The 12,061-nt window shown below is 45.4% G+C and overlaps 1 protein-coding gene across 3 annotated transcripts in view; it reads left to right on the top strand.

The window, feature by feature from the left end:
- The first annotated feature begins 4,566 nt into the window (after positions 1-4,566).
- LOC129335676 (protein mono-ADP-ribosyltransferase PARP12-like) overlaps positions 4,567-12,061 on the top strand; it is a 33,223-nt gene continuing 25,728 nt past the window's right edge. For all 3 annotated transcript variants that reach the window (XM_054988426.1, XM_054988427.1, XM_054988428.1), the window contains exons 1-2: positions 4,567-5,040; positions 7,341-7,476. In XM_054988426.1, coding sequence (XP_054844401.1) covers positions 4,709-5,040; positions 7,341-7,476 — 468 coding nt within the window. In that variant the 5' untranslated portion in view covers positions 4,567-4,708. The remainder of the gene's footprint in view (positions 5,041-7,340; positions 7,477-12,061) is intronic.

Below are 12,061 nucleotides of genomic sequence, written 5' to 3'. Positions count from 1 at the left end.
GGCGGGCGCCAGAGGGGGTGCTGGGGGCGGAGGCGAACACCACGGAGCTGGTGTGCCTGGTCCGCAGCTGCTGCAGTCAGCCAGCCCTGCGCCACCGCCACCACCACCACCACACGCCCCTGGGCAGGTGCAGTAGCTGCGGGCCAGGCACGGCAGGCGTTCGGAGTGCTGTGCAGAACCTCCCCAGCCACCCACCAACCAATGGGGCTGGCTTGCTGCGTGATGACATCATCACGCAGTGACATTATCACGCAGTCCGGGGGCGTGCGTGTGCACTACATGTACGCACATGTAGGGGCAGCTGCAGGCACCAGAAACACTGGCGCCACCCCTGACAAAAAGGTGCTAATGTCTTTCAGTTATGGTCAAAGTATGCATCCATTGTTCTACATACAGGCTGCCTGGAGAAGCCACAACACAGGTCTCCAACACAGCAAAACTTGCACAATATGAATCTCTGTTCCTGACTCATTTCAATCTGTCTTCAAGTCTGGTTAATGGATGGAGATGGTCTTTAGTCACTCTGGTAGATGATCTACATTTACAAATGAACAAATTGAAATCTATTCCTCGTTAGGACAAACCACCTGAAAGAGAATGACTCGGAATGGAACTCCTAGGTTGTTGTATTTAAAAATAAATTACCAGGCATGGAGGGCCCCAATTAAGACTGGAATCATGATGTGGTTTAATCCTTCCCACACTTCATTTTTCTGACCTGAAGCAGCCCCAGGAAGCTGCAATTTCACTCACAGCGACTGTGCAAATAGCAGCTCCAACAGCACACAGGGAAAGTGGAGATCTCCCCCTTCGCCCCTCGTTTGCCTAAAGACTGAATTATTTGTCTCCTAAACTCTCCCCCTCTTCTACTTTGCTCTCACAATGGCCCTGTAAGGTACATTAGGCCAATGGCCCCAGGGGTGGGACTGCCAACTGCAGTCCCTGGAGGAACCCCCTGGAGGAAACGTGTCCTGTCCCTTTAAAATTGGCTTAGAATCATAGCTTAATGGGATATTATTTGCCGGGTAGTTTATCTGCCACTTTCCATACAGCAAGCCTGTATTAAAGGGATAGAACATATTTTTCTCCAGGTTGTTGGCAACCCTATCCACTGTGTTTGGTGAGCGAAAGTTTGGTGTAGTGGTTAAGAGCGTGGAACTCTAATCTGGAGAGCCGGGTTTGATTCACCACTCCTCCACTTGTAGCTAGCTGGGTGACCTTGGGTCAGTCACAGCTTCTAGCTCTCTCAGCCCCACCCACCTCACAGGGTGTTTTGTTGTGGGGATAATAACATACTTAACCGCTCTGAGTAGGCGTTAAGTTGTCCTGAAGGGTGGTATATAATTGAATATTATTATTATTATTCACATTACATGCAACACAATCAATAATAAAGATCACGTTATCATTGATTGGCCTTGCTGAGCTGATAAAAGTTTCCGACAGAGACTTAAGTATCAACCAGGTATCGGTGCAATATATTCGCTGCTCCAAGTAATGCTGTCTTTTGCAATTCTGTAGGTTGTTGTTGTTGCTGCATGTGGGACTTGAATCCATGTCACTCCAGTTCTAGTCTAGTACTCTATCCGTGCTACACTGACTGTTGGGTTAAAAATCATTCATGGCAAACTTGATTATTCAGCCCTTCCAAAGATCTTTCTTCTCTCCTTGCCAGACTCCTCAGTGTTCTATTCTTGATCTTCTCTCCTTGGCTGACCTTATTTAATCCCATGGCTTTCAGCACAACCTATAAACTGATGATAGCCAGCTGTACCTCTTTATCCCGGAGTTCACCCCTTATGCCCAGGTTCCTCATCTTCGCCTGTCTGATCCATCCACTAGAACATGAGATAATTTCCAACATGGAATTGTTTATCTTTTCTCCCCCACCTCCCTTTCCGTATTCATCAAGGACATATCCATCCTGTTGACTAGATATCCACACACAGCTTTCTTTTTTATTCTTCTCCCTTCTTTGCTCATCAGATTCAGCTAGATCATGGCACCTACAAATGTTCAACATTCCTTCCCACCCCAACTAAAATTCTGCTTCATTCCCTTGTCATCTGTTGTCTCTTTTACTCTTCAGTATTCTCAACAGAAGTGAGTCAGAGAGCTGGCCCTAGTTCAACTGCTGTCAGGGGAATGGCTGTGGTAGAGCATCTGGTTTGCATCTCCAGCTAGTTCGTTCGTTCGTTCTCTTCTGCCCTTCAGGACAACTTAATGCCCACTCAGAGTGGTTTACAAACCACTATGCTATTATTATCCCCACCTGTGAGGTGGGTGGGGCTGAGAGAGCTAGAAGCTGTGACTGATCCAAGGTCACCCAGCTGGCTTCAAGTGGAGGAGTGGGGAATCAAACCCGGTTCTCCAGATTAGAGTCCCGCGCTCTTAACATCTATACGAAACCGGTTGGCTGAAGTGCTTCAGGGTGTGGGATCGCTCTTTAGGGATCAGACGTGGGGCAGTGTCTCTGTGCCTCCTACTTGTATATTTCTGAAACAAAAATATTTCTGAAAACAAAAAACACACATAGGTCTTCAATGCTAAAGAAGAGCAAGATTCCAGTAGCACCTATAAAACTAACAAAATCTGAAGAAGTGAGCTGTGACTCATGAAAGCTCATACCCTACCACAAATGTTGTAAGCCTTATAGGTGCTAGTGGATTCTTGCTCTTTTCTAGTTATAGCCAGACTAGCACGGCTACCAATCTTGATCTGTCTTCAGTGCTTCTCCAAAGGCAACCACCCCAGGCTTACAGCCAAGAGCTCAGCAGGTGGGTAAGCCACTCCTGATCTAATCAAGTTGTTATTCTTTCACTTGGTGCTGAAAAAGTGTTTGACAAAATATATTGGAATGTATTTTCTCTACATTGACTAAACTTGGCTTCCCTCATGAATTCGTGAAATGGATTTGAATTTTGTATTAATCTTTCATCTGATGAATTTTGTATTCATCTTTGTAGTCGTTCTCCTCTCATTTTTTATTTACGCTTGGTACCTTTGGCTTGTGTTATTATATATACACATGTGTTATTGCATACACATGGCTTTATACATAATTCTAAAATTTAAAATTGTTATATGCAATTATCTTTTCTTATGTACTTCAGAATCACAAGTCTTCCATTCCTGAATTAATGAGTTTAATAATTTTGGTGATTTGTCTAGTTATTCAATTAATTGGACAAAATCAGAATTCATGTTATCACGAAACACTGTATCACAGAGTTTAATTACTGGGGGACATTTTCAATGGTGCCCAGATGCTATTACTTATCTTGGACTATTGATCCCAATGAATATTAAGTATATGAATTTGTTGAATTTTAATAAACTGATCTCAAATGTAACCTTGGATTTGGATAGATGGGGAACCTTAAACTTGTCATTATGGGGAAAAGTAAATACACTCAAAAATGAATATTGTACCTCAAATTATATGCTATGCATGCAATCCCTTTTTATATATCTTGTGGAGATATTCATGAAATTAATATTTGGTTTCAGAAATGTATGTGGGTTCAACACCACTCAAGATTTCTTTAAAGAAATCATATACCTGTTGCTGCTATGGATGTTAAATTGAGGCTTATTCAGCAAAAAATTATGTTTAGGGTATATTGAACATCACGTCTTTTAACTAAAAGTTTAAGCATAGTGTCTAACTGTTGGTGGTGTAAATCACAAGATGCATCTCTTAAAGCATATGCTGTGGTCATGTTCAGGCATTCAGCCCTTTTGGGAGAAATTTTTTAGTCATATTAATTTTGTGTTACAAAACTCATTTATTTTGAGGTTAAAGTACTGTTAAACGACTTGCCTGTCTCTTGGAATCTAACTGGTCAACGGACACCCCCCCCCCTTTCCTTCATTTCCTTACAGCTGCTAAAAGACTTATATATCAACACTGGAAAGATAAGCCCTTTTCAGACCTGCCATTTTAATCCAGCGTATTGCCCATTTCGGGGGACATGAAAGCTTATGCTGGAACAAAAACACTGTTAGCATTTAAAGCGTCAGTAATTTCCTGTTTATTATCACTCCTAAGTGGCAAACTGATGGGGTGGGGAGGGGGGAGAACAGCTTGGCCACAATGTTTTGCTTTTGGCCCGACTATGAGAAACCCCCCACTTAGTTTATCCCTAGTTAACTTCTAGTTCTCCTGGAATTACAACTGATCTCCAGCCGAGAGTGATCAGTTCCCCCGGAGGAATTTGGAGCGTGGGCACTATGGCGTTATACCCCACTGAGGTCCCGCACCCTGCCTTCTCCAGGCTCCACCCCCAAAATCTCTACGAACTTTCCAGCCAGGCGCTGAGCTCCGCAACCACTTCTGAGGAAGAGATCCCTTCCCAGCCCCGCCCTTCTTGTACTGGCAACAGAGCGCCCGTCCGCCCCCTCGGGTCTGGAGCAGGACAGCGCCGAGCCAGCGCAGTCCTATTGTCCGTCGCTCCGCCCGGGGCGTGGCTGCAAAGGCGAGGCGCCGAGAGGCTCGCCGGCCCAGGCCCGCCCAGCCAACTTCTGGCTTTTAGTTTCGTTTCTCCCCGGTTACGAAGCGGCGAAGGGAGCGCTTTGTCCGGAGGGGCAGTTGCGAGAGGGCGCCGAGGAGGCGTTTGTCGGCAGGGGGCCTTCCCGGGGAATAACTCCCGAAAGCGTCGGGCGGCGGCGCTTCCCCCAGCGGCCCCCTTCCCCCAGCGGCCCCGGGATGGACGCCTTGGCCGTCGAGCTGCTCAGCAGCCGAGCGCTCAAGGAAGTGTGCGCCTCGGGCGGCTGCCTGACCCAGACGGAGCTGGCCCGGCGGCTGCACCTGCGGGACGAATCCACACGCCTGGCCCGGGTGCTGCAGGATGCGAGGAGGTTCGCGCTGGTGGCCCGCGAAGAGCCGGCGGCCGGGAAGGGAGACCTGCGGGTCGTGGTGGGCGCCACCGAGGCGCGGCTGTGCGGGGAACATGGCGGGGGCGCGTGTGCCGGGCAGTGCGGGCAGCTCCACCTCTGCCGCTACTTCGTGTACGGGGGGTGCCGGCACCAGGGCACCAGGTGAGTCAGCCGCCCGGGGCGGAACGAGGGCGGTGCGGGGCCCATCTTCGCGGCAGAGGCCGTGAGGGGCAGCCCGCTCCGTCGCGCGCAAGCCCTGCGTGGGTTCAAGGGGATTGACGCTCACGAAGGTGCGGCTGGGAGCTTAGCCGGTAGCTGCGATTCCACGCGCAATGGCTTGGCGCAAAGTTCGCCCGAGCTCCGTGCAAACGGCTCGAAGAGACGGGCGTCAAAACGGCGGAGCGTCTTCAGCCGGTTTGCCGATTCCGAGCGAAGAAGCGGTGCTGTGCTTGTTATGGATTTAAAGGGGCAAATGTTGAGCAACAGGGCGCTACGCCCCTCCTCCCATTGTCTTAAAGGCGCCCAGGGGCTGTTCCTTGAAACTGCTGAACGTTGTGCTGAACGGTGTGTTTGACTGCCTTAAATGGGCCTTTAGAAAAAAGAAAAATGCAAGTTTTATTGTCAGCGAATCAATGCAATTATGCTGACTTCTGTAGAGAAATGAAAACTTATTTCCCTACCCCAAAGTTCATAAATGCCAAAAAGATTTCCCAGGGATGAGCTTTTGTTGAAGGGAGCTGTGACTCTCGAAAGCTCATGACTTGGAAATCTACTTTGGCTCTAAGGTGTTCCTGGACCTGAATCCGGTTCGGATCTGTTGGACCCGGATCTTGATCTTCTACTGCAGACCAACAGGGTTACCAATCTGAAGCTATATTGCCAACATAGACAGCATTCTAGTGGTTTTTCCGGGAATTTTCAAATTAAATTAAAATGAAACTACATCCAGACCCTTTCCCTAGGGAGCGTTGTCTTTTACAAGCCTTTCAGAGGGAGTCTATGGCTTGCTTCTGTTGGGCCTGGTTTTGGGGTTTTTTTTTTTTTGCTTCCATATAGTTTCTGACTATGATGGATGGCAAATCCTTGGTTCCTCATTGATTTACAATGGTGGGGCTTGTCCACACTTACTAATAAACAGGAAGGAAAGGGACCTTGTGTGTTAACTCTCCTATAGCAACAAATTCCTCTGGTAGGGTATGCTTCAAGAGCAATCCTAAACAGGTCTAATTTTGGGTCTGTTCAATGCTGCTCACTCCCAGAAAGTGTTTTAAGACTGTGCTGTGTTACTGTGTTGCAGACAAAGTAATAAGGACCCTTGTTTCAGCAGAAGTGTAGTAGCACCTATAAAACAAACCAGTCTTAACAGTGTAAGCTTTCCTCCTTCACAGCTCCCTTCATGAGCTGCGTGAAATGGGCATGTGCGTCATGCTGACCTCAGACTCTGTGAGAGGAAGCTCAAGGCCTAATTCACAGAGAATGTTGACATTGCTATGAGTGGCCCCTAGAAATAGCACCCATTTTTTGCCGAGATGTGTAGCCTCTCCTTCCGGGGCATTGTGACCTTCTCTTTGTATCTGCCTGCCATGTTATGAAGTTGATGTCGTGGGGTCTGGCCTACAGAAGCTCATGTCACAATAGGTTAGTAACCACTGAAGTGCCTCAAGATTGTGCTTTGGGGGTTGGGGTTGTATCAGACAGTCGCCACGATCTCTCAGGAATTTAAAGCATCCTAAGAATGAGATTTCACTGCTTTGATTCCTTACCCATCCTGTAACCCTGGTGAATTTGAGATGTGTAAGGAAAGAGAGCAAGTGGGAGATTTCAGGGGGGTCTTGGTTTCATCCTCATCTTCTGAAGTGACAAGTTAGTGAGATGACCCCCCCTCCCCAATAGCTAAAAATTATCCCTCTGAGGGCAAGTAAGCCCTGAGCTGCTTAGCTCAAATTTGTGTGAGAAGTGTTTCCTGTTCTACAGAGAAAAATGGGATTTGGATGCAAGGTTCCAAAAGAGAGAACCTTTTTTGCTACAGCCTTTTGCCGTTTTTCTTTTAAATATTCATTGTTAAATTTTAGAGTAAACACAAACACATCTCCTGACATCATAGCCTCATTCTGCTAAAAGCAAAACTTGTCTCTAATTGTTCTTTGAGGATAGAAAAAAAAAAGTTTGCAATCCGTCTAGTGCTAAGCTGCTTTTTTCCTGGATCTTGATATGAAAAACCCAAGAGTTAAAAGTACAGAAAAAGTAGAGGCTTTTTTAAACATTTCAAAACACGGTAGGACAATAAGAATTTCTCTTCGCTTACCTTAGAATAAGCCTCAGTGAAAACAGTGAGACTTAGTTTGGAGTAAACACACAGCAATCACACTGTATGGCTTTAAATAAATTCTTATTTGAGAGTGAAAAATTGTTGCCGTTATTGGCATGTTTTAATGTTCTTTTTTTAAAAAAAAAACGTACAGGAAACAGTGCAAATTCATCCATGACATTCATTCTCTGCATAATCTGAGTGTCCTAAGAGAACACGGGCTGGAAAGTTTGATCAGTGAAGAATTATGCCTGCTGCTGCTTCAGAATGACTCTTCCCTCCTGCCTGAGGTGAGGCCCCCTGGATGTGACTGGCGCTTCCTCTAAAGTTGAAACATCAAGTCAACGGAGGAGCAAAACTGACCAGAACAATAAGTGGTTCTAGAGGTGTCGTAGTTAGTGTTGGATTAGGAGTGAGGTTCAAATCCCCACACCGCTGTGCAAGGTTACCCTGTGTCAGTTTTTCTTTCCCTCAGTCTCATCTACTTTATAGAGGTTTCATTGTGAGGATGAAATGGAAGAGAGAAAGAATAATGGGAGAAGTTTTGGGCCTCCATTGTGGATAAAAGCGGCGTACAAATATTTTAATATACAGATCTGTTTTTTAAAAGTCAAGCTCCAAACCTCATATGTAGCAAATCTATGTTTGGAAATACAGCGGGGAGAAAATATTTAAAAGTTTTAAACATTGAAAAGCAACCCCAGCTTTCTAGTAAGCTTCATGACATCTTGAAGCCTGGAATCATGACTCATTCTGTAGCATAGTGGTTAAGTGGTTAGTGTAAGGTTCTGCCAGGTATATTTCAATGACTTCACTACACGAGTCCAGAACTGCATGAATTAAAGCTTTATTGATAATCTACTAGTTCAGCAATCCGTTATAGGGTCATTGCCAGGAATGAATTCTGCGCCAAGGCACAAGCCTATATTGAAATTTAGGACAGCCCAGTTCCCTCCCCCCTAGCTATGGTGTGTGTAATGCAAAAGCAAAGCAAAGCAACAATGAAGGAAAGCAGAGAGGATGTTTTGGAAAGTTCAGAAGTTCCAAGGTTATGTATCCATGACAATGGTTCTTCTTCCCAGGCTGAGTGCTGGAGCTGGGCAGATAAATTGGAGATGACTAAGTTCAGGAGGGGGCTCCCCCCTGCACGCTTTCAGAGAAACACAGGAGACAGCCACAGCTGTCTCTAACCTAAGAGCATAATGTTTATTAGAGTCCAGTCCTTGGCCTAGGCCTTTACTCAGCAGTCCGCCCCTGAATTATGGCAGGGGATGCTGAGACCCTGACAATTGAGCTGTGAAACAGCACTCTGCTGTTTTGAATCTCACTACTGCCATGAGCTCAGCAGATGGCCTTGGGCAAGCTGCTTCTCTCAGCCCTAGCTCCCCAGTCATATTGTGGGGATAATAATAACACAAACTTTTTTTACTGTTCTGAGTGGGAACTAATATGTCTTGAAGAGTGGTATATAAGCATGCAGTTGATAATAACGTTATTAGTATTAATTTTCTGGCCTGACTGTGTTGTTTGAAGAGCACTTGCCTACATAGCTCTTCCATGTGCCACCTATTTTGTTTAGATAGGCATACTGTCCTGCAGACAGTAGGTGTTCAGCAGTACCATCCCATCCCATCTTGGCCTCAGGCTAACTTGTATGGACTTGTATGCATGGAAAGTAGAATGAACTGAGATGGTGGCTGAATGGAACCATTAGGTAAAACATTTATATGCATCCTTTTCAGAGACCTGCTTGAGGTGGCTCAGAGCATAAACGTAACATGGATAAACACTATCCATACAGTATTACCAAGTTAAAATAGAGCCTTAAACTATTTGTGGTTGAGGGTAACAACTTCAGTGCAACGTGTCCAAGAACTGTAGCTCACCAGGGTGGATAAAAATCAATGATTTTTTTTAAAAAATCGGATTTTTTTTATTTAAATCAGATTTTTTAAAATTTAAATCGGATTTTTTTAAATAAAATGCTTTTTGAGGAAAATATATTACCATCCAAAGGTTATTCCATCATGAAATAAAGATTAGTTTTTAATTATGTAGAATAAGGCTGTATATGTTTAATTTTTTTGGTAAATAAATTCCATTAATCCATTCACAATGTCATGCTCTTCCAGAGGTTTTTGTAAGATTATTGGGCAGTTTCTCTGCCTACAAGATATTATCACAGATGCTTGGTTTTGCAGTTCTCAAAACTGAATTTGTGTCAGCTCAGCAGAGATCACATGCCTCTTCTTCACAGCAAAAATGTTATAACATGAACAGAGTTGAGAAAAAGACCTTAAAGACAATGCTGCAAATGTATCCAAGATGAGAAGAAATTTAGAAGAGCAGGAAGGGAATACAAAGCTAATAACTTATGGTTGCAGTGCTCATTTGCTGCACCTCTTAGCCAAAGACTTAAGTGTTCCAGAAATAAAGACTAATGTTGTTGACATTGCTAAATACTTCTGTAACAATCATTTTGCTGCAGCAGCTCTGAAAAAGATGGGTGGAACCAAGCTAACGCTCCTACAAGATGTTAAATGGAACTCTGTGGTGGACTGTTTTGAGCAGTATATCAAGAACTGGCCTATTCTGATGACAGTTTGTGAACAATCTTCATCTACTTGCATATTAAAGTTATACCAGCAAGAATTAGTCTTTATGTAGAAAACTATGATTTAAATCAAGCGTTACTGACTAGTGATTTAAATCATGATTTAAATCAGTTTACAGTGTTTGTTGCTCATGAAACACATGAAAGAGATCACCACTTGAGCTTCATCTTCTGCACTGACCCTTGCACTGATTCCAGAACATTCAGGGAGATCTTAGGATTCCAAATATGTACTCTGTTGAGACTGCAGTGGGAGCTTGAGTGTGGAGCTTCTTAAAGCTCTCAGCAAGGTTGCCCCTTGTTGACCTCTCCTGCCCTTAGTTATCATGGAGGTGGGTAACATGAAGAGAGCCAGGAGACATCTAGAACAATGCTGGCAGAGAACTTATACTTAGGGTTGTGGGGGCGGGGGAATCTGGGTCTGGGAACCATCAAAAAAGGACAGATTTATTTTGATCTAGCATAATCCAGCTGTGCTGGTTCTCCAGGGCAAAATCCCAATTGGACCCAGGCACCTGAACTTGCTGGGCCAGATTATCTGGCCATAGGCAGCCACCTTATGGAGCCACAGCAAAGGTGGAGCAGCAGCCGTGGCAAGAGGACAAGAGTGTGAATGGAGCCAAGTTCTGTGCTGCTGAAGAAAAGTGGTGCAAGGCTGGCGGGGTGGGGGAGGAGGTAGCAGGCAGCCTCAGGCATTGAGCAAGAGCGGCGGCAGCACAAAGCCAATCCAAGCTGAGCTCCATGCCATGGCAAGACAGTGGTGCTAGGTTGGCAGGGCTGGGGAGGAGGAAGCAGGCAGAATGGATTCCATCCCATTCTACCCCTCCTGCTTGCCCCATCTCCAAAAGAGCCTCTTCAAACCACAGCTACTGGTGGCCTTTTAAACTCTGCGGCTTGGCAAGCCTCACACCTCTTGCTTCAGTAAAAGGATTCTCTGGTTTGACAGCAATAAGCTTGCAAGGGAGTTACAACAAACTAGAGAATCCCAAGCAAGGGGGAGAGAAGCTGAAAAGGCTTGGAAATGCTTCCTCCATAGGAAACGATGGAGATTGGGAGCAGCTTAAGTGGTCCATAGATTGGACCCCGGGCTCCTATCCTCCTGAAATTTAGTGGACAGCCAGGAGTAGGTTCCCTGAACATTTGGTGAAGATTGCTTAAAAATGCCCTCCAGGTCCCCAGACATTATTACCCATAGCCAGTTAAATAATGGCCAGATTTCAGGGATCTTCGGTTTTTTTTAAATCCCTGAAATCTGGATTACCCAGATTTTTGGGGGGGGGGGTGCACACTCTGAATCTGTTGGACCATGCAGTAGAGCTCACTGGAAGACCTATGAAGCTGTAGCGGCAAAGCAACATGGATCTTCAGAAGAAATGCCTAATATGTTGCCTGCTCTGTTCCTTTTGACCAGAGTTGGATCGACGGGGGGGGGGGTAGTCTGCCCCCGGTGACACGCGTGGCCCTGCATGATGATGTCATGGAAGTGATGTCATCATGCAGCACCGGGAGCAAGGGGATGCCAGACTTGGGTTGCCATGGGCGCCGGAAGCCCTAGATCCGGCCCTGCTTTTGACCTAGTTTCCATAAAGGATATTGACAGGATCCTGGAGCTATGAAGACCACTACTTCTGTCCTGGATCCTTTCCCATCCTGGCTTCTGAAATACAAGGACCATGTCAAGAAGCCCTTAGTATCTAGGACTTGAACCCTAATATCTGTGAGACCACCTTTCACTCTGTGCTGTACCATGACAACCTCACTCATCTGAGCAGGACCTTCTGCAGGCCCCCCCCTACAAATAAGCAAATTCAGCAGCTGCCCATGTGTTGTGGCTCCTGCCTTATTGAACGGCCTGCCTGATGAGGTTAGGAAGGCTCCCCCTCTCCTGACTTTCTGCAAACTATGCAAAACTGAATTATTCAGGAGGGCTTTTTTACACAGGTAATAGGTCTGTACTGTAACAAAATGATTCCAAAAGATGCTTTGGTAAAGTGATAGGACCTTTGGAATATACTGCTGTGTATGGTTTGTACTGTCTTTTGCTGTAAGTAGGATCTTACTATGTTTAACGTGTCAACTTTGTTTCAACTCCGTTCAGATTTCTGCTTGATTCCAGATTTCTGCAATCCAAATCCTTTTGCATTGTTTATTGGATGTCCCATCCTTTTGATTGTGTTGACTTACACTATGTAATCTGCCTTGAGTTTCAATGCGAAAAGCAGACTATAAGTAACATAAAAAAATACTGCACAAGAGTTTTT

This window comes from Eublepharis macularius, chromosome 9 (genome assembly GCF_028583425.1).
Source record: "Eublepharis macularius isolate TG4126 chromosome 9, MPM_Emac_v1.0, whole genome shotgun sequence".
NCBI classification, from domain to species: domain Eukaryota; kingdom Metazoa; phylum Chordata; class Lepidosauria; order Squamata; family Eublepharidae; genus Eublepharis; species Eublepharis macularius.
The sequence above is the reverse complement of the archived record's forward strand: the minus strand, read 5'-3'. Positions and strand labels throughout refer to the sequence as shown.